At 35.6% G+C, this 24,102-nt stretch overlaps 1 protein-coding gene across 3 annotated transcripts in view; it reads left to right on the top strand.

Moving 5' to 3' along the window:
• SEMA5A (semaphorin 5A) overlaps nt 1–24,102 on the top strand; it is a 660,701-nt gene that overhangs the window by 364,282 nt on the left and 272,317 nt on the right. For all 3 annotated transcript variants that reach the window (XM_072605411.1, XM_072605412.1, XM_072605414.1), the window contains exons 7-8: nt 15,636–15,734; nt 18,751–18,964. In XM_072605411.1, the coding sequence (XP_072461512.1) occupies nt 15,636–15,734; nt 18,751–18,964 (313 nt within the window). The remainder of the gene's footprint in view (nt 1–15,635; nt 15,735–18,750; nt 18,965–24,102) is intronic.

Here is a 24,102-nt window from a genome sequence, read left to right as displayed (position 1 = left end):
GAGATGATTCCTTGAGGAATCAACAACATGATAGCATATTTTAAAATATACAATGGATATATCTAAGCTTAGGTCTTTTCTTTATTTGTTTTAGTGCAAAAGTGTTTTTAGTACTAACACTATTGAATAGCACTTGGGCACTCTAAACTCTGTCATCTTCTGCTATATTCACCTATTTCTTTTTTTTTAAATCACTGCTTTTCCCTGTCTTCTTTCACATAATTGCTTTCATATTTCTCCTCCTCCTCTTCTGTCTATAAAAGATTTTACAATTTTCATGGAGAATAATGAGTTTGGCTGTAGTAGAGAGTTAGAAAGATTTGTAAAAAAACTGTGTATATGCACATATACGTGTATAGGTGGGCAGGATATACACGTATATATGTATACTTTTTGCTCTTTTAATCTCTCTTTCATATGGATTTTATATCTTCCTCATATAGAAGTCTAACCATGCTATTTGTCTTTTAAAATATTTAGTGGCATCTTGTTAGCTGAACTTCAAGAATATACCTTGATCTGTCATTCAAAGCCCTCCACAGTATAGAGTCCTATAGGTTTGGCTGAGCTGCCTCCAATTCACGAAGCATTGCCTGGTGGGGGATGAGTGATATTATGGTATACAGGTGAAGTTCAAAGTTACAATCTGTAATTAATGTTTAAAGGAGTGAATGTTGGCATTTTAAAAGTAATCTGAATTGAACCAGTTATTTTGGTGGTAAAAAGTCTAACAGTCAGTCAATAAACCTTAATTAAACACCCCGTATGTACCAGGTACTGTACTAGGCATGGGAGGTAGAAAAAAAGGTAAAAAGACTGTCCCTGTTCTCTATGATATCACAATCTAATAAAGCTTGCCTTAGTGAAGAGATAAATCTTAACATGGAGGACCCCAAATAGACCAAAACCAAAATGCTAACACAAATTTGGCTGTCCACATCATGTGATAAGTGACAAGACTGTAAGGACAAAGACCTCAAGGAACAGATGGGCAGCCTCAGAGATAAAGTGGCAGCTTCATGTAGTGAGCTGGAGTATCCAGTAGTATGAGGACAGAGTCAGACCCTCAGGATAATGGCTGGTCTGTGATGAGATTCATTTTTATGCTAGTAGAGGGCCAATAAGGGGTTTATACGTATTTTAGATAAGGAGTGGGAGTATAGTGTTTATCTACCAATCTACCTTTACTTGAACACATGCCTTGAATGATCAAAAAACTGAACTTACATGTAGAAGGGGCTACAGAATTCCAAAATTACTAACCAATATCTCAAGTGATCTCAAGTACTCCTCCATGGGAGAAGTGTAAAAATGATTGTAGCATTGACCATCAGGTCTCCCTGCCTTCAAGAGCATCCTGCCACGATAGTGCTTGCAAATGCCATTAAATATACAGAAGGGGTAAATTTTACTTTCAAAGAAAAAGCAATGACAAATTTTCTCATAAGTTTTGTGTTCAAGGTTAGGAGATACAGATTGGATTAGTGATTCCCAAACTGTGGACCAGAGAACTCTGGAAGGCCTTGGGGTTTTTAGAAATGGTCCACTTCACCTAACATAATAATAATACCTAATACTGACATTGTGATTTTAAGTTTGAAAAATGGTGTATGAAGGGGGAGAGTAGGTGGGAAGAAAATTTGTTCTAGTATTGAAGGATCTGTGTTTAAATACTTATTTTGGGCTCAATTTCTTCATATATAAAATGAGGGATTTGGATTATAAAGACTCTGAGACTGCTTGTAACATTACCTTTATAATGAATGCTGTGATGTCATTTGAGCCTCACAATGGCTCTGTAACAGATATTATTATCCCCATTTTGGAAATGTAGAAACAGGCTCAAAAATAATAATAGCTGACATAAGCTTTTAAGATTTTTCACATTACTTTCAATACATTATCAGATAACATGAAGATAATATTTGTAAAGCACTTAACAGTGTTGAGCATATAGGAAGTTCTAGAGGTAAATAGAGTGCCAAGCCTAGGATCAGAAAGAGTCATCTTCTTGAGTTCAAATCTGGCCTCACGCACTTATTAGCCATATGACTCTGGACAACTCATTTCGCCCTGTTTGACTCAGTTTCCTCATTTGTAAAATGACCTGGAGAAGGAAATGGTAAACTACTCTAATATCTTTGCCAAGAAAACCAAAAATGAAGTCACAAAGACTCAGACATGACTAAAAAATGACTGAATAGCCAATTCTTCTCTCCTTCCTTCTTATCTCATCAAAATCTCATAGCCTATGGTGATATTATTATCATATTACCAATGAGGAAACGAGTTTAGAGAAATCAAGTGACTCACTCAGAGTCATACAACTAGATAGTGTCTGAGGTGTGATTCCAATTTAGTTTTTGATGTTTTAATATTCCACTGTTTTTATCCCATTGATTGTCAGTGTAATAAAAAGCAAGAATTCTTTCCATAGACTATAAATAACATCTTATACTTTTTTTGGACTGGACCTGTATGTCCTCCTTCATTTGGAAGGAGACTTCTTGAGCTGGGGAGAAGGAGAAAGCCCTGCCAGAAATTCCCCACTCAGGGAGTAGTAAGAGCTGGGTCCTATAAAGTGAGCAATTATTCGACCTGACACAGGTGTGTAGAAGCACTGGGGTTAGAGGCAGGGGGGCAGGATCCAGATCAGAAAATCAGTCAATGTCCAGAGGATTAAAATAGCTTTGTATTTACTTGTCATCTAGGAATGTAACGTCAGAAGTTTCATATATTGGGTGAATAGGAAGATACAAGTTTGACAGAGAATTAGAGATAATTTGCAAGTTTAGGCATTATGTGAACATGTGTGATTTTATGTCCAAGCATGTGTCCCTGATCTTTACCCTCTAAATTCCCTTAAAGGAGCTTTCATTTTTTTTCTCTTTCCATGCCATTTCTAGTATTAATTTGGGGATTAGGTGGGAATGTCATATCTCTAAATAGCAGTGCATGATAGCATAACAAAAATGAAATTTCAAGATATGAAATGAGCACATATTAAGTTTAAATTTTTTACACACATATACATGTGTATAAATATAGAAATATAAATACATAGATATCTATATCTTTATATATACACATATATATTTATATGTTTGAGACTGAGCATCCCTATGTTGCTAAGGCTAGAAGTGTAGTGACCACTCAGAAGCCCAATCGCATTACTTTTTTTCATAGAAGCTTTAAGCTGCACTGTTTTTCACTTGGGTTGGTTCTGACCTTAGGCAGCCCTTTGGTCCTAAGGGTTCACCATACTAGTACCAGACGTTATGGAGACATGTGATCTTCTTAACCCTATGTCAATGCAGAACTCTGTAACTCATACAGTCCGTGTCTAGTAACAAGAATCACAGGTGTCCACCATCCCACCCATTCCAGAATGATTTTTAAAAAAGATCTTTATTCATCTTTTATTTTACATTACCTGCTTTCCCCACATCTCTCCCATTCTCCTTTCCCAGAGTTATGCTACATAGTAGTCTTTTTTCATTTTTAAGAAAAAGAGGAAAACACTTTTACAAACCTGTCAATACATTTTAAAAAAATATACATGCATGTATATGTACATACTATTTCACACCCGTGTTATCTCTGCCTTCCAAAGGTAATCCACAAAGTAATCAAGAGAGGCATCCTCCGTTTTCTTTTCCCCATATACATAGGAAAAATATTGTTGGGCTTTATGAGGGTTGTAATTTTGTTTCTCTAATTTGTATATTTCTCTTTTTTCTTTTAGAAAAATAAACAGTATAAAGCATCATCTACAATGTTTTTTGAAATTAAAATAATTATAAAAGGGCTGAGCATTTAGTTGTTGAAAGGCTAAATTGGGACAGAAATTTTAAGAAAACTTGAATTGGGCATTCAAAAGACTTGGCTTCTATTTTCTGCTCCCCTTTGACATTCACTTAGCTGTATAACCTTGAGAAAATGAGGTTCAGTTTCCTAATATGTAAACTCTATATGAGGAACTGAATCATCTCTCAGGTTCCTTTAAATTTAAAAATTCAAAAATACAATTTTGAATTCGTCTATGATAGTGCATTTAAAATTGGATTATCAGTACTTTGGAGGATTACCTGTTCAAGAAAAAAATATGACCTTCTATTTTGCCTAGAGCTTTTGTATTTGCTTACTGATGCTTGAGTACAAAGTAGAGAAAACAGCTGGGAGAAAAATAAGAAAAAGTAATCTGTCATATTTGACAGGATAATACAAACCTGACTTGGTGAGGAGGCTGACCGTTAATGCTGTCTCCTTGAGAAATCTACAATACATAACTGCTTAAAATAAAACTAGTGGAAAATGCATGGCACCAAATAGAATTATCTGTCAGGATCAATGTATTATTTATTTATTTATTTAACTTTTAACATTCATTTTCACAAAATTTTGGGTTCCAAATTTTCTCCCCTTTTGTCCCCTCCCCCCACCCCAAAACACCGAGCATTCTAATTGCCCCTGTCACCAATCTGCTCTCTCTTCTGTCATCCCTCTCTGCTCTTGTCCCCATCTTCTCTTTTGTCCTGTAGGGCCAGATAACTTTCTATACCCCTTTACCTGTATTTCTTATTTCCTAGTGGCAAGAACATTACTCGACAGTTGATCCTAACACTTTGAGTTCCAACTTCTTTATCTCCCTCCCTCCCCACCCCTCCCCTTTGGAAGGTAGGCAATTCAATATAGGCCAAATCTGTGTAGTTTTGCAAATGACTTCCATAATAGTCGTGTTGTATAAGACTAACTATATTTCCCTCCTTCCTATCCTGCCCCCCATTACTTCTATTCTCTCTTTTGATCGTGTCCCTCCCCATGAGTGTCGACCTCAAATTGCTCCCTCCTCCCCATTCCCTCCCTTCCATCATCCCCCCCACCCTGCTTATCCCCTTATCCCCCACTTTCCTGTATTGTAAGATAGGTTTTCATACCAAAATGAACGTGCATTTTATTCCTTCCTTTAGTGGAATGTGATGAGAGTAAACATCATGTTTTTCTCTCACCTTCCCTCTTTATCCCTCCACCAATAAGTCTTTTGCTTGCCTCTTTTACGAGAGATAATTTGCCCCATTCCATTTCTCCCTTTCTCCTCCCAATATATTTCTCTCTTACTGCTTGATTTCATTTTTTTAAGATATGATCCCATCCTCTTCAATTCACTCTGTGTGTGCGTGTGCATGTGCCTGTGTGTGTGCCTGTGTGTGTGTGTGTAATCCCACCCAGTATCCAGATATGGAATAGTTTCAAGAGTTACAAATATTGTCTTTCCATGTAGGAATATAAACAGTTCAACTTTAGTAAGTCCCTTATGACTTCTCTTTGCTGTTTACCTTTTCATGCTTCTCTTCATTCTTGTGTTTGAAAGTCAAATTTTCTTTTCAGCTCTGGTCTTTTCATCAAGCATGCTTGAAAGTCCTCTATTTCATTGAAAGACCAATTTTTCCCCTGAAGTATTATACTCAGTTTTGCTGGGTAGGTGATTCTTGGTTTTAGTCCTAGTTCCTTTGACTTCTGGAATATCCTATTCCATGCCCTTCGATCCCTTAATGTAGTAGCTGCTAGATCTTGTGTTCTCCTGATTGTATTTCCACAATACTTGAATTGTTTCTTTCTAGCTGCTTGCAATATTTTCTCCTTTACCTGGGAACTCTGGAATTTGGCCACAATGTTCCTAGGAGTTTCTCTTTTTGGATCTCTTTCAGGCGGTGTTCTGTGGATTCCCTGAATACTTATTTTGCCCTCTGGTTCTAGAATCTCAGGGCAGTTTTCCTTGATAATTTCATGAAAGATGATGTCTAGGCCCTTTTTTTGATCCTGGCTTTCAGGTAGTCCCATAATTTTTAAATTCCCTCCTGGATCTATTTTCCAAGTCAGTTGTTTTTCCAATGAGATATTTCACATTATCTTCCATTTTTTCATTCTTTTGATTTTGTTTTGTGATTTCTTGGTTTCTCATAAAGTCATTAGCCTCCATCTGTTTTATTCTAATTTTGAAAAACTATTTTCTGCAGTGAGCTTTTGAACCTCCTTTTCCATTTGGCTAATTCTGCTTTTGAAAGCATTCTTCTCCTCATTGGCTTTTTGAACCTCTTTTGCCAATTGAGTTAGCCTATTTTTAAAGTTGTTATTTTCTTCAGCATTTTTTTGGGGTCTCCTTTAGCAGGGTGTTTACTTGTTTTTCATGTTGCTTGCATGTCTCTCATTTCTCTTCCCAGTTTTTCCTCCACCTCTCTAACTTGATTTTCAAAATCCTTTTTGAGCTCTTCCATGGCCTGAGCCCATTGAGTGGGCTGGGATACTGAAGCCTTGACTTCTGTGTCTTTCCCTGATGGTAAGCATTGTTCTTCCTCATCAGAAATGAAGGGAGGAAATAGCTGTTCACCAAGAAAGTAACCTTCTATAGTCTTATTTTTTTTCCCTCTTCTGGGCATTTTCCCAGCCAGTGACTTGACTTCTGAGTATTCTCTTCACACCCACTTTGCCTCCAGATCCTCCCAGCCAGCACTTGGGGTCTGAGATTCAAATGCAGCTTCCTAGCCTCAGGGCATTGGGTGGGGGCGGGGCTGCTATTCAGTGTGAGATTAAGTTCAAGTGCTCAGGTTGGGGCAGGGCTGCCTCATGGGCTCAGTTCCCTCAGGGGTTTATGCAGAGACCTTCAACAATGGATCAGGGCTCCTGCCTGCTTGGGCAGCCCTGATCTGTTCCCACCTCCACTGCTGCCTCCTGAGGGGGCCTGAGTTATGGGGGCACCCCACTCCTCTCTCCATCAGCCAAAGAGACCCTCTCATTGACCCTTGTCACCTTTGGGTGGTGGGACCCGCACGGCTGCTGGAGATTCCGTCCCTGAAGCCTGCTCGGGTGTGCTCCTCTCGGCATGGTGCGGCCAAGGCAGGGCTGGGCTCGGCTCTGGGTCTGGGGCATGACGGACCTTTTGCGAGAGGTTTTCAGGGCTCTCTGGAACAGAAATCTCGTCCGCTCTGTTTTTCTGTGGCTTCTGCTGCTCCAGAATTTGTTGGGAGTTCTTTTTTACAGATATTTTATTGGCTGTGGGTTCGAAGCTAGCATATGTGTGTCTTTCTACTCCGCCATGTTGGCTCCGCCCCCTTTTTTTTTTAGTATTTACACATTAGGAACAACTTAGAATCCCACTGGTTAATACTTTAATTTTGGCCCTCTTGAAGAAGAACCATTTAAGAGTGAGGATGTAAATGTACTGTGAGACAGGTTGATAAATTTCACTGTTTAATTTTTAAAAGTTCGTTTCCATGATTTACCATAATCCTTTTCAAAGAAAAGTTGTTTATTTTGTGTATACACATACGCATATACACACAAAAACATTATGCACACATATATAAATAATATAAAATATAATTACATATAAAATATAATTGCATATAAAATATAGTCGCTTAACCCTGTTGGCCTCAGTTTCCTCACCTGTAAAATTATCTGGAGAAGGAAGTGGCAAACCATTTCTTTTACCTTTATCTATGCCAACAAAATACCAAAAAGGGGTGATGAAGAGTCAGATGGGACTAATCCACTAATTAATCAACCAATATCTAATCGACTAATACACATATTTTTATGAAAATGTGCATATAAATATACATTGGACATGTAGTCTTCAGAATCTACTTTTATTCTGTGTAGTGTATACTTGAGTGTATTTGGATTAGCGATTTTTATAACGGTAGGGAATTCCTTCTACCCAGTCAGATCATAACCTCTTTCTGACTCTTGCCTAATGAATATAGCAGTTAAGCAACTTACTAAGGTCACCCCACTAGTGACCCCACCCCACCCCATCAGATTGGATTTGTGCTCAAGTCTTCTTCACTCCAAGCCCGGTACTCTATCTATAACTGCATACTGTGTCAGAATGCCATATAGAGATACAATTGAGGCAGCATGAATCTGTATATTTACTCATACTAACAGATGAAATTTTGTGATAACTTTCCAAAGAAATTCCTTTTAATTACATGAAATGGAATTTTGTGCAACAGAATTGTGTAGAATGGAAATGCACTTGTACCCTGGCATGTAACTGAATCTATATACTTGACACTGTAGATAGCCTTGTAGGGTGTTCCAGTAGGTGGTAAATAGTGAGCAGCAGGCAAGGCAGTGATTATTTCTACTGCCTCGATAGGAGCCATATTGTATAAGCCTATGAAACTGTTAAGACGTTAACTTATACAGCATTGTCAGGTAGGCAGCTGTTGAAAACTGCATTGCCTTTGTGAAAAGGAAGAAGCAAGCATATGATTTGTTTGGGACCACCCCCTGAGCCAGTCAGGGAACTCAGTGACAGCTTGACTGAGTTGGGCAAGAAAACACTTTGATACTAGCGCTCTCTCTCTCTCTCTCTCTCTCTCTCTCCCTCTCTCTCTCCCTCTCCCTCTCCCTCTCCCTTTCTCTCTCTCTCTCTCTCTATATATATGTATATATATATACATATATATACATATGTACATACATACATACATACATATGTATATATATTTTTTTAGTGACAAAAGTCTGACTTAAAAGGCATAAAGTATAATAGTCATGGGTGGAGTGTAGGTGAGGGAAGGAATATTTCCTTAGGCTTCAAGGGAAGAAAAAAATTTGAATTTTCTTTAAAACTTTGCTCAAACTTCTAGATATTATTGTTCTATTTTTACTTATGTTGCCCAATTGTGCCAATATGTAAGCAACAAAGAACGATTTAAAGAATATGGGAGAAAGAGAAAAAGCAAGACTTATGAATGTGAAGAATGTCAGATAAATAAAAAGGCACAGAGATTCCTTGAGTGTCAGGAGTGGGTACTTGGTGCTGGCACACATGGCAGGTTTTTTAGCACAGAAAAATGTTGGAATGGGGCCTAGTGCGGTGAAACAGAAAAACTCAAAGGGGCATCTGGTCAGAGCCCACTTGTTTGTCCTACATGAAACATTCCTGAATTTGCTTGAGTGTGTGTAATGAGTGTAACAAACTTCCTGTTGCATGTATATGCTTTCTTCCTTCAATAAACTCCATGATAAAGTGGACCATTTCATTTCATTTATTACCATTTAAAAATTCAAATTAGTTGGTCAAGAAAAAAAAATCTTAACTTTAATATGGGCCTGGAGTGAGGAAGACTAGAGTTAAAATTTAGCCTGAGATACTTTTTAACTACATGACCCTTAGCAAGTCACTTCACTTCTGACTCAGTTTCCTCAACTGTAAAATGGGGATAATCATAGTATCTACTTCCTAGAGTTGTTGCAAGGAGCAGATGAGATATTTTAAAGGGCTCAACAATGCCTGGTACATAGTAGATACATAATAAATGCTTCTTTTCTTTCTTCTAAGAGGATAGTAACACTGACAACCTTCTTCCCGAACTTTTATTTCTGTTTGACTTAAAGAGTTTTCATAAAGATTTTCACTGATTCTTGAAAGACAGTGAATGATTTAGCATTATTCATTGATTTTCACAATCTGTAGCTAAAAGAAAAAATACCCAGATTCATGAATCAAAGACTTGCCACAATGTAATTTTATTCTGTTTTGTCTTATTTAATTTAGTGATTATCCAAAAAAGTTTCTAGGGATGATCAAACATCTATATGTAAATATCATTTTAAGCTGATTATCTAAAACCTGATCTGATCCTATAAATTCCATTCCCTTTATTCTGTTTATGACACATTAAGTTGTGTATGACATATTAAAAATGTTAACAAAATTCAGTGTTAACTGGCCCAAAGATAAAATGAGTGCCTTATACTCATGTATTACTTTCTACCCTTCAAAGCATTCTTGTATCTATTATCTCATTTTGACCTAACAATTCCATATGGTAGATAAGGATTGTAGCATCACTGATTTGTCTGAAGGGGAAGCAGAGACCCAGAGCTGTACAATAGTTTCCATGAGGTCACAGAGGTGCCTGGCAAAGGTTGTTAATCTTTTGACTGAATTATCTAAACTATCAAGCAATGATCTTGTATTAAGGGAGAAAACAGAATTTTAATCCTCAGAAAGTAGGAGGAATGAAACAAAGGAAATACTTCTTGAGAAGTTGTTAGGTAAAACACACCCAGACAGAACTACTGTGTAATTTGCAACTAAATCATCTGTACTGTGTAAAGATTTGAATGATGGACAGTGGTAGGGCAAGTACAGTGAAGGCAACATTCAATTTTAACTATAGGAACTGGATATGAATACCAGCTCTGTCACTTATTATCTGTTTGATTTGGGGCAAGACATGCAAATTTTTGTGGTCTCATTTTCCTAATTTGTAAAATAAGGGGGTTAGGAAAATTGTTAGGAAATAATTAATAATAAGAATAATAAATCTCAAAGGCCTCTTTAGTTCAAAATCTATGGAGTACTGTTTGTGAATGTTTGATGATGGGAAGCATATTTTTTTTTCTTTTCTTTTTTCTTTTGCGTAAAGCAATAGTAGAATATGGCCTAAGGGAGGGAGACAGGCAAGTCAGAAAAGATCATATTCTCAAAGCTCATTCACTTGTTTTGAAGCAAGAAATTTGCCATATACATAGGGCATACATCACATATGTGCCTACTTCAGATATCCTGTAAATGTACTTTCAAGTTTCATTATTTTAGGATTAGAAAAAATAGCAGTGTGCATAGTATCTAATTTAAATAAATTTGTTCACTGTCTAAATAGGCCCCCTACAAAGGTCTTTTCACCAGTCTCTCCTCTCCAAAACAGCTTCAGCGCATAGACCCATAAGCATAAGTGTACATAGAGCATATGAGGTCCATCAGGATCCTTGGGAGTCACCACCATCCATCTTACTATTTTGAAGGTGAGGAAAATGTGAAAGGGAGCTAGGAGATCCCCCAAATTTGCAAAACATAGACTCATAAACAGGAGTGCAAGGAGCCTATTAGGTCCTTCAGGGTCCTTAGACGTCATCTTCACTAATGTTATTTTAAAAATGAGAAAAATATCAGAGGGAATTCTCCAAGTTTGCCAAGCACTGTAACTCTTTGACTCATGTATAGTGAATCTTGAGTCTTTGATCAGGCAGAACAAATCAGTTTGAAATAGTATGGTACAGTGGAAAAAAATATGGATTTGGAATCAGAAAAAATTTGGATTTTATTTCTTGGATTTGCCACCTAATTCCCTTGTGAACTTGGTCAAGCTACATCACTTCTGTGAGCCTCATTGTTCTCATCCGTAGATTTAAAAAACTGGATGACCAAGGAGGTCACTTCCAGTTCTAAGACTAGTCTCTGATGATGTTCTGTAATGTTCTGTAAGACAAAAAAAATTAGGGAATCATAACCTTAAAACATTTCTCTTTTATTAAGTAGACATGATCTTATGTCCTTTTGACCAAGTGGGCATTAGGAGCAAAATGCCATACCATATCAAAAATCACTTCAAATGACTCAGCAGCTCCATTTGAGCTGTCTTTATTCACATAAAAATTGCTACATAGTGAAAGGCAAGTTGGTTTTCCTGCAGAATCTGGGTAATACATGGGTAATACATTTTAACATCAAATTGTATATAGAAATGTAGATAAGCGGCTCTCATTATCAACAAACTCGTATAGTTAAAAGTCAAATTAGTGTATATAAAATTGTCCTGAGATTTATTAGGAAATTAAAATTCATTAAAAAGTCTCTGGTTGCATTTTCAGGAGGACTACTAAAAGTGAGAAACAAAATTGCATAGGAGAAAAATAGAAATTTTTAGACAGATGAAATAACATTTGAGTGAGGCTGCAAACAATGAAAGTGATGTTTGTGAATTAAGTAAAATCAATAAACAAGTATGTAGTCATTAAAAGATATACAATATGTTCTAAAAGAAATACAGTGAAAAATAAGGAATAGTCCTGCCCACAAAGAGCAAGTAAGACAGGTAAGATTTTGAACTTCTAGATATAATACAAAATAGAATATGACAAGTTCCTAAGAGGACTTATGGAGGAGGTTGCCTTTGGAAAGGTCATGAAGAATGGGTTGGATTCAGTTTGTAGAGATGAAGGGAGAGCATTCCAGGTCAGTGTCATGGCATAGTTAATGGAATGGATGGAGGGAAGTGTGGGTTTTATGTTTGGAATGTTGCTTACTACAATTTGGCTAGAGTACAGCATATAAGAAAGAGAATGGTATGAAATCCAACTGGAAAAGTAGGTTGAGTGAGGTTGTAGAGTAACTTTAAGGCCAGAGTAAAGGATTTAGAACTTAATGATTAAGCAAGAAGGAGTCATTAAAGGTTTTTTTTTTTCTTTTGTTTATTAGGTTTTTTTGTTTAGCAGAGGATCAATATAATCAAACTTATAGAATAGGATAATTTATCTGACAGTATGTAGGATAGCTTAAGGGGAAAACAATGAAGGTTGAGAAAAGTGGCAAGAAAAAAACTACAAAATTCGAGTAAAGAGATGCGGAATTTGACCATGATGGTAGCAGAAAGAATGGATAGGAAGAAAAAGAATTCAAGAAATATTTCAGAGGTGGAACTGATTCAAGGTTATGAATGGTTACGATTTCAAGCAGTCTTGAAGAACGGTTGTATCATTTCATTTCATAACCGTTCTAGCTGTATATTACTATGTATATCTTCCTTTAGACCATCTACCATTTACTATTTTTCTCTTTTATCATCTTTTCAACATTAATGGATGTGAGAGAAAACCTCAGAGTTGCTTTAATTTTTACTACTCTTACGAGTAATCTGGAACATTTTTCTGTATGGTTGTTAATAGTTTTCTTATCTTGTATAATAATTTTTGTCCATAGCTTTTCATCTAATATCCTTTAAAACACACACACACACACACACGCATTCCAGCATTTTCCTGCTTTTCTTCTCTTAGGTTTCCCAGTATTAATCCTCACCATTTATGGGACAATATAGTTTTCTGCATATCAAACCTCAATTCCCCAGTGTTCAGTCCATCTATTTTTATCTATTCATACTGCAGTGGAAGGAATAGTTTGATATGCTATATATGCCTAAAGCAAATCTTTTAGCTATAAAATCAGAGGTAGAGACTGTCTTATAGGAAACAAACATTTTTGATGAGGGAAAATTCTGGATTTGCTCAAAAGAATCATTGCATCACATTCACTTGAAATATTTTATGAAAGTGTTTTATTCAAACTATTATAACATTCTATATTGCAAAGATATTTCTGGAAAGTTGTTGGTTCTTTTTTTCATCATACTAATCGCATTGTATTCTGTTTGACTCTGCATATAAGAAAAATATACGAGATAGGATTTTTGTGTTTTGTTTTGTTTTTGGCCTGTAGAAGCAATCATCTAACTCCTAGAGCCACAGGAAGTTGCAAAGTTATCTGTTGCTGCAGTGCTTAATAATACATGTTTCTGAGACTGTGCTAGCCATTTTGTGTCAATCAATGAAGCAAGAAACAAATCAGAAAGCACATTTTATCAAGCACCTTTCAAGGTGGTAGGGAAACAAAGAGAAAAACAAAATTCTTACTTCAGGGAACTTATAAGATACTGGTGAAAATAATAGGCATACATAGAAGTTCTTGAAAAATTTATGCAAAGTAAAGATGAAGTAATTTTTTTGGAGGTAGAAATAGCATCTAGAAGTACTTAAGTAGCTTCATGTAGGAGATAGCTTTTGAGCTTCACTTTAGAGGATGCTGCAGTATTTAAGAGGCAGAGTAAGGACGAAGTGTATTTCAGGCATGAGGAGCAACATATACAAAAACACCGAAATGAAAGCTGGAATGCTGTATTTGAGGAACTAGAGGGTTGGCTATCAGACCAGTTTAGCTTGACCATATACAGCGTGAAAGGTGAGGCAATACACAAGAAGCCTAGACACATTGGCCTTAGATTGTGAATATCTTTAGATACTAAGCAGAGATGTTTGTATTTTGTTCTAGGGTCAATAAAAAACTTACTGAGCATGGTGATACTTGCACTTTAGGCAATAACAATGTGCCAATGAGATGACAGGTTATGAAGGAGAGTGTCCTAAGGCAAGAAGACCAATTATGACTATGCTGTCATGTTCTGGATAAGAGGTGATGAACACCTGAACTTGGGTGGCAGTTGTATGAAAGAGACAGATAAAGAGTCTTAGTGGAGGTACAATTGATAAGACTTGGCAACTGATTGGCTACGTGTTGAGGCAGAGTAATAGTTCTGAGATTATGGACCTGTGAATCTAGGAGCAGGATAATGCCCAGAATAGAAAAATAGAAGTTAGGAAGGCTGAATTTTAAAGGAAAAAAATAATGAGATATCTTGACATGTTAAATTTGATATATCTAGAGGGTAGTCAGGTCAGTATGTCCTCTATGCAGCAGGTGATTAAAAAAGTGTGGATATGTAAATATGGGACTCATGAAGAGATTATTAGTATAGCAATGAGAATGAATAGGATCTCTAAGAAAGGTTGTATATAGAAAGAAGACTCAGGACTTTCTTGGGATATACATGCTACCTTAGTAAGGACTATCCCCCATTTATGGAATAATCTCCTTATTCACATCCACCTCTTATTCTCCTTGGCTACTTTCAAGACTCGGTTGAAATCTTACCTACTGAAGGATACAATGGTAGTCCTCTACCTGCCCACCCTCTGAAATTACCTTCCATTTATTATGTATATTTGTTGTATGTACAAACTCCTTTAGAATATGAGCATCTTAAGGGTAGAGACTGTATTTGTCTTTTTTAAAGGTATCCCCAATGCTTGGCATAGTTCCTGGTACATTAGAAATATTGATTAAACATAAATGATAAAACTAGCAAAGAAGACTGAGGAGGAATAGTCAAATGGGGAAAGAATAAAGAAACAAGTCTTGTGGAGTTCTTATCTATGGGAAGAGTGTGGTCAATAGTATCAAGTGCTGCAAAAGGCAAGAAGAATGAGGAGTGGCAAAGGGACTTTGCAATAATTGTATACCTATGAAATGCTAGAACTTTCACACATCTATATTATGCTTCACATGCAGAAGTTCTCCATTCAAACCTGTCCATTCACTTGAAATAAAGTATATTTGATAGTCATCAGGGAATATTTCCCAGTACTTAATTACTCACAAAACTATATACTAGGTGTATTTTTTTCTTAACTTAAAGGACACATTTCTCAATAATGCAATTTAGTGGGGATTTTTTTTAATGTGCTAGTTGTATCATAGAATAATAGATCTTGAACCAGGAAGAAAAGACCTCAGAGAACATCTAATCCAGCCACACTTTTACAGATGAAGAAACACAGTGGTCCTGTGGAGTTAAGTGGCTTGCCCAAGATCTCACAAGCAGTTACTTGACAAGTTGGGATTTGAACCCAACACCTTTGAATCTAAACATCCTAGATTTGTGCTGTTTTTTGTTGTTTTTTTCTCATAATACCATGCTGCCTCCATTACTCTGAATTCTAATTCTCTGTCTCTGTCTCTCAAATATATATAAGTATATGCAAATGTATTATTGTATTTTCATAGTACATATATACATCACATATAAATCCCCCCTGATAACTGATAAGTTTTTCAGAGGTCAAACTTCTTTTAATTTATAAGCCAGAGAAAACATGTCAAACATTCAATGCTATTCTCCTTAAACATTGTTAAATATGTTGCCTAAATTTGAATTTTTCAGGATGAATGTCAAAATTATATTCGTGTACTGCTGGTGGGGGGTGACCGACTCTTCACTTGTGGAACCAATGCTTTTACACCAATTTGCACCAATCGAACGGTATGTACTCATTTTTTTTTCCCACAAAATAATGGTTTCAAACAAAGAAAAATGAACTTTTAAAATATAAAATTGAAAACTTAACATACATGAAAAAGAATCATTGTTTTACGTAAGGTGTTTCCAGCCTTTTAAAGTATGGTGACATTATTTTAATGTAAAAAAATCCACAACACCTATCTTCTCCATATGACAGTATTTGCATTATTAATATATTTAGAGAAAAGTAAAAAAAATGAGAAAGAAAATTCCTGCAATGGAAGTAGGTTCTTTGTCTCCTTTTAGTAGCTTTGTATTCTCTTATAAGATCTATATCCAAAGGTTGAGAAAACTTAGTATATATGATGAATGCCTAAATTTTAACATGGAATGATAGAAATACATAAACAATTTGACTGAATTTGTAAAAAAAATCCCAATATGTTAGATTCTTTTAACAAAACTGCAATAATTATTTATATGACTTTTATATCTTTAAAATATCTAAGCAAGTGATTTTCTTTATCAAAGGGAAATAAAATTAAAACAGTTATATATTAACTATGTATGTGCAATGTAATATAACTCATTTCTCTGTTTTATGAATGGCTTTTAAGAGAATTCCTTGCCAAATGAATGATATATGGAAGGTGAGGGCTACATACATACATACATACATACATACATACATATATACATACATACAAGTTAATTTGTAAAGCATTGTAGAAGGCTAAGAGCAGGTTTGACCTAAAAAAATCAGTTAATAGGAAGAGTCCTCCAAAGAGCTTTCCAATGAGATGGATCTAAGTCAGATGGCCCAGAGGTTTGTAGTTGAAACTATTAGTACAGTTTTTGTTGTTGTTCAGTCATTTCAATTGTGTCCACCTCTTTGTGACCACATTTGGGGATTTCTTGACAGAATACTTGAGTGGCTTGCCTTTTTCTTCTCCATTTCATTTTACAGATGAGGAAAGTGGGACAAACAGGGATAGGTGACTTTTCCAGCGTCACATGGCTGATAATTGTCTGAAGCCAGATTTGAACTCAGGAAGATGAATATTCCTGACTCCTGGTGCTCTATCCACTGTATAAACTAGCTACCCAAGAAGCACAATGGATTAACCCTATTCTCATTTCCATAAGGATATATCTTCATCAGTGATAATATTAGAACCATTCTTTTGTACTCTTTGATGCTACCTGTACCTAAAAATGTTATGTGAGGAAGTATCAATTAAAAGGATAGAATTAAGAAGAGTAGCTGACCTTGGGGAAAATAAATAAGGAAGTGTTGCAAACAACACAATTTTCAACAACTTCAGGGATTGATTTTCAAGATATCCCAGAGAAAAGAAGATTCCAAAGGGACATAAAAGTACACATATAGTACGTAAAAAAATACCCACAATTATTAACCTAGAAGCCACTGATAGTAACTAAACTATTGTTTCCTTGCCTGGCTCTATAAAGTATTTATTAGAGTGGTCTATTTACACATCAAGGGTATCATCGATGAAAATAAAAGACAACTATCAACGTTTAAAATAGATTTTCTAGAGTAGGACATAATTTTGTCAGCTGTGAGGAATAGAGAATATCAGATTCTTTTCTATTTTTTATTGATTGTAAAAGTATTTTAATGAATCATATCCATTCATAAAATAATTCCATTATTAACATGTCATGAAGGTGTTATCAAAATAACAACAAAAAGAACAATTTATACAATGATTTTCATTGCACCATAATGAAATCTTTTTTTGAAATGGCTTCAATGTGCAAAAGCAAAGAGTAGTTAAATATTGGCATATACATCAACACAGTGAATACTAAGATACAATTAGAATGAGTAGGTAGGAGATATGCTCAAAAAAGCAGATCGATATGTATGAAATAATGCAAAGTGTTACCAAAAGCAGAATCAAAAAAATTATAGTAAGTAGTATGATCATGAAGAATAAAGGTGAGTGTGAATGAATTGAAAAACAACGTTAATGAAGGTTAAGACAAGTTGATTGAAAAGCTATTTGCAATGAAATTAATTAATTTGAATGGAAATGGTTAATCAATTTAGTTGTATTAATTTTAATGCTATTTTAAATAAAAGTCTTTTATAAATGTATATAAATCCTTAAAGTTTCTCCTCAAAAAATGTCTCCCATATCTAGGAAAAATGATATATTACTGTGAAAGTGGAAATAAGTTTGTGCAGTTACCTGGAGAATACTGGTATAAAGCGCAGTATAAAATGGGGGTAAAATGCTCAACTAAGGTGTGTGTCATAGTCTTCAAAGATATCTTGTTTGGAATCTAAACAAAAAAAAGTTGACCTATTGATGATGAGTCTCTACATGTTTCTTTTTACATAAGATTTTTAGTATGTGAATTCTCAGGCCCTTCAAAGCTTCTTCAACTAAACCCCCACTAATATGAAAGAGATTGGTCTCTACATAAATACTAGAAAAATGAAGTGGGTGAAAAATACATTTTGTCAACATAGTAATATGCACTTAGAAGTATAGTACTTTGTTATGTCATACATAATGTACATGTATACATAGAAAAATTCAAATAAATGTGCATATAATCTTGGATTAAATTTGGGAAATCACGCAGTGCCAATGATTCTAAAATGCCCCCTTTCCTTCTCCTCCCCCCCAAAAATGTCCTCTTTATTTTTGATAATCTGTTGATGAAAATTTATGACTAGAAAATATGGAACTTCATGATTTTGGAAGAATAAAAATTATTAGTAAGAAAAAAGTGCGACAAACAGATGCATGGTTTGTATAAGACTGCACTTATTGTCAATCATGACTTCTGTAGTAGGAATTTTGTAAATGATATCAGTAAAAGTGTACTAGAATGGAAATAGGAATGACAGACAACAGTGTGATGGTGGTCATTCTGGTTTATTGATAGCACCAGGGGAAGACCTTTGACTTGTTGATCTATGATGCATTGAGAATGCATGGATCCTCATCAAAGGGGTTCTGCCCTGAGGAATTATTTATTTCTCTCTTCTCACTTGTAGTTAAGTAACCTGACTGAGATACATGATCAGATCAGTGGTATGGCTCGGTGTCCTTATAGCCCCCAACATAACTCCACAGCCCTGCTTACTTCTGGTGGGGAATTGTATGCTGCCACAGCTATGGATTTCCCAGGAAGAGATCCTGCCATTTATCGAAGCCTTGGGGTCCTCCCTCCTCTGCGCACTGCACAGTACAACTCTAAATGGCTAAATGGTAAGCATCAAAATCACTTTGAACCATGTACTTTATTTTCTGCTACAAAACTTCTGAAGAAAAACTCATTTTTCTAACAACTGGAAATATTAAGTGTTTTAAAACCGAACAAAAGAAATGATCATTTGAGGGTAACACTTGGCGCTTTAATCTTAGAATAGTAAAATTATTACTTGCAAGATAGACCTAAAACCATTGAGAATGATCTAGTACCTAAGATTTATTTGACTACCAAGTAATAGAGTTAAGTCTGGGTTTGAGTCATCTTTAAATGACCGTATAAGTTCCCTAAACTGCAGTTTTAAGTGTTTGTTTTATTTAACAATAACTCTTTCTTACATCTTTATTAATCATCTGGGAAGGAAAGTAATCAGCCTTTCAATGAGATCTGTAGACAGTGCTTTGAGGGGAGGGAGGAAGATGTTTTTAAACCTCACAGATAAAGGGAATATAACAGATATGAATCTAGAGAGGTAAAAAAGAGAGGAGGAAATGGAATGGTTACTGAGAATCAACTTGGAAAATTTCATACTATTAATCCTTGGTAGAAATAGTTCAGGAGAAGGGAGACATTGCCTTTTCCAATAAGTCTTCTGAACCTGTCTCTGAAATATTACATTCATTTTAAGCTACCTCAGCATCAGAATTCTAAAGATAAATCAGAGACCATTTACAGAGCAACAACAAAAAATGATTAAAAGGATAGAGGAGGTAGAATTCTACTTAGGAGGTAGAATTGTAGGAGTAAAATATCTGTAGCTTAGTTAAGCAGCAATTAATAGAAAAATACACATGCCACGGAGACAAAAGCATCCTTTTCGTAAAGGAGATCATAGCTTTAAAGAGTGGGTTGCTATTATTATTGAGGAAGGAAATTTTATTCTTCAGTTCTTTGTAACTTTGGCTATGCCTTCCCTGCTTCAAATGATCCCCGAAGGTTCTTTTGTCATATGTGTTATAGGCATGTATAGACATCATATCTGCATACATATAGTTCTATGGCTATCCAATCAGAGGTGGAGATATAGATAGATATATCAAAGTATCAGAAACTGATTTTTCTGGAGATGAAAACAAAGTCATTGCAACTGAATAAGGAAGGTTTTTATCAGCTTCAACTCCCTTGTTGGAGAGAGGCTGGTCTTTCTCAGTAACTCTAGGATGATGTTTTAGGAGTATGTGTATGATTTTCAAACTAAACTGAATCATGAATTATAAATTTTTAAAATCATGGTGCTTGATAACTATTAATAAAGATGAGAGGGAACTGAGACCATGATTATGATATTTGCTAATCTAATCAGAGTTGAGTATATAAGACTCATTTATACCCTTTACCTTAATGATGTACAAGATGTGTGAAGACCAATGATTTACTGAATTAATTTAATTGTAAATAAAAGTACAGAGGTGTGCACACATGTGTGTATATCTACATATATGTATATCCACATACATGTCTATGTATATATTTCTTTCAATACTAATGCTTTGTTGTTACATAAACTATTTGAATCAAAAACTGCTGTTTTCTTTTAAAAGTCTCCCTTGTGGAAGAGAGAATGTTCTTATTATTAACTCCCATTAAGTTGGATTGTTCTGTATTACATCCAAAGGGCAAAATGAAATGTTCCCATAAACAGAAATGTTTAACTAGATTTCCTCCATTAACACTGTCTCTGTTAACTGGTTTCAACTATACCCATAAATACTCTATTGATGTTCACATTTTGGCCCTGCAGCTTGCATTTACTTAGATTTAAGTTGTTCCTTCTATTTTTCCTGTCCAGGAAAAGTTTTAACTTAGAAACAGAGTCTAAAGTGCTTGTGATTAGAGCTTTCTAAAATCAAGTCAAATATGAAGACGGGTGCAATGCTTGTCTCCTTCTCACTCACTCTTCATCCCTCACTCTAGCTGTGACACCCTTGATAGTATTATGGAAAAGTCATTTGAGGTAGGCCATTAGCTGCAGTGTCCATTTGTTGACCACACTTCGTTTACAGCCATCTAACAGCAAACCAAGTTATCAGGTGCTGTTACTTCATCAATGGGAAATCTTTTCTCTTTAGGAGTGAGGTGATGAAATGAATACACAGTGTGTGTGTGGGAACAATTATGGTTTGGTTTTCTAAGGGATTAAACATTATGTGCTGTATAATGCTAACTTTCATTTCTTCCACAGAATGGAAAAGTATTTCTTACTATATGCCAAACATTTGCTAAATGCTGGAATATTAGTAGAAAATGAAAGGATCCCTTATTCTCAAGGGACTCAGATTCTAATTGTGAGAGATAACCCATAAAGGAGAGTTCATATCTATGTTCAAATCATGGCAATTAGAAAGGCCAGATCATTGTTAGGCAGGGAAAGAAACATGGCAGATGATGAATGCTCAGAGAATCTTGAGGAATATTGACAGAGCAGATGTCACCACACCAAGAGAATAGTGACTTCAAGGGTTAGGGTGGAGTAGAGTTCTGGGATACTTCTAGTAGAGGTAGGGATATAGAGATCAGAATCTATTAAGCAGTAGAATTTCTGTATCTGATGACAACTGAGCCATGAGGAATGGTTGGGGTAAAGGATGTCTGTGGATTCCCTCAGAAACAGTATGTGTTGCTGCTCTGTCTTCCTTCCACTCATTGGGGGGTTGGGAGTAACCATGGGGGCAGTCACTCTTTTTGTCTACATCAAGAAGTTTACTTCAAACCAGAACAGAGGATCAGTAGTCCTTCTCCTTCATTCCCACATTTTATTGCTCTATCCCACATTTACTGAGATTTGAGATTCTGTTTCTTGCCTCTAAATCTGTAATTCATTTTCCACATCCATTTTGAGAATTTGAATTCTCAAAAACAGTCCTCAAAAAAAAAAAATCCTAACTCAGATTTGAATTCCTGCTTCTGTCTCTGGCCTTCTGACTGCTCTGTTTCTCTGACAACAGCTCCAATCTCTATACTTGGTCGCCATATCTGCTGTTGTGCTTTTGCCCAGGCTGTGGCCCTGAACTCCATTTCTAGCATATCTACATAGACCCTAAACCTTGCTATTCCCTCTGAGTAGTCTGGTGCCTTGAACTCTGACCTTTGATTTATCAAATATATTAATGATGCTTATGTGTCACTTCCTTCTATATGAACTGCCTCTCTTGTTATGACATCTTTCCTAGGTACCATAATGCCTATGATAGCTGAATTCCCTGATACTGTCTTCTCACATCCTCTGGTCTACTGCTATTCATGTTGCAGAGCCAGGGAGATTATTTAAGCCTATTTACATTAGCATTTATCTAATGATATTTGCAGTTTTTGAATACAAATGTAAACATTATATGTCTTTCTTTTAAAAAAAAAAGGCTTATGATTAAGGGAAGTAATGGGAGGATCTTTAATAAAACTGATAGGGCTAAGTAGAAGTGAGAGTAGAGCTCTTGTCCTTCATAAAACCAAACCAATAAGAGGGTCACAGAAAGAACCCAAGAGGATCATGGAAACATAAAGCCCATAAATGGATGATTAGATCTAATATATCCTAGTAGTGGAAAGAACAGAATGTATTAGAAATGGAGTTTTACATATTAATGCCCTCAAAATTAAAAGAATAGCTGCTAGGGAGAGGAAAGAGAAAATTTGGTATCTCCTATTTAATCTGGAAAAGGGAAAGAGTACAATGACATAAAAGTACAAAGAGAAAGCATGGAGAGGTTAAAATGAACATAAATGAGAGTAAGAAGATAATCCAAGGAATCATGGATTGGGTAGGATAAAGGAAGGGCTTTGGGATCTGTGTGAAAAGGCTGGGATCAGGTAAACTTAAGCAAAACAAATAATTGATGTTAAGTTATGTCTTAAGAAATAATGAAACACATCTCTGCAGAGAGGTGGGGACATATGATTGAAATAAAATAGTTTCTTCATAGTCATATGAGGTCACTTAATCAGATGTTGCTTAACTTTTCTCTTTCTTTTTATTATTTTAAAGGTTGAGTTCAACTCTGGGGCTGTTGTGAGTTTTACATGCAGAAATGATTATGACATAAAAATAAAAGGCACTAACAAAACTTAGTTGACAATAAAATAAACCTTACAGGGCTCATCACCCAAGTAGCAGTTGCTTGTGCATCATTTTAAATAGCATACTATTCTCTGAATTTGGCCTTATCTGGTTTCACCACCTCCTCCTTCCTGTGTTGGAAGGAAAATTGCCTCAGCAAGAGGTAGTCTGGAGAAAAGAATCTAACTAGCATTACAAAGGATAGTTAGTTGAATTCTTGTGCCCACCATCACTTTTTCCCTGAGAAATTCCTAACATTATTTAGCCATGCACAGCTGGATTTTAATAACCTAACATGTTTTTATCCTGAGAACAGCAAGAACCCTTCATTGAAAGCATCCACATAGCTAATGTAATATACCATACTCACAAAGAGCCTACAAATGTTTTCAGTTTTGCATTGTCCAGTCAAGGAAACACATCCAATGAGTAAAATCCATCTTTATATAGCCTAACCCCATTTTTTAATCTCATGAAGGGAGGAATAAATAAGAGGTTCATCCTTATGTCTGAGACTCTATGCCAAAGAAAGGCATTTCTGTGTCTTTCAAATGGCATGGGGATGTACCTGAAGTTTCTTATGTATTATAGACCCACTGGGTAAAAAGTAATATTGCTGATAACTGTCACAGCAAGTATATCATTGTTAATAAGGATATTCTTTAGCCCAGCCCAAAATGTTTTAAAAACTTTCCACTGGGAGAATGAACAAATTGCCACTTACCAGACTTCATCTTCAAAAATGGAATAAATTCCTCTTGCAAACTGAATCTAAGGAGAATAGACAGGATGTGATAGTGTACTTCTATTTAATAATCTTTTGTCCTGAATAGTTGAATTTCTGGATTTTTTCCCCTTGAAAATAGTTGCAAGACAAAGAATTTGATGGCGACTTTTATGGCAATTTGGATTTGTAACAAAACTTACAGAAAATGTTTTACAACTTTATCATTGTCGATCACAGATGCTCGTTGGAAACTGTAGCTGTCACATTATTTATGTGTGAGTTTTGGCAAAGTTAAAAATCCTAGAGCTGTTACTCAGAAATCCTAAATCATTATTTAAACTCCTTCTGTCAATAAG

This window comes from Notamacropus eugenii, chromosome 4 (assembly GCF_028372415.1).
Source record: "Notamacropus eugenii isolate mMacEug1 chromosome 4, mMacEug1.pri_v2, whole genome shotgun sequence".
Lineage (NCBI taxonomy): Eukaryota > Metazoa > Chordata > Mammalia > Diprotodontia > Macropodidae > Notamacropus > Notamacropus eugenii.
Note: the sequence above shows the minus strand (reverse complement) of the source record. Positions and strands in the feature narration are given on the sequence as shown.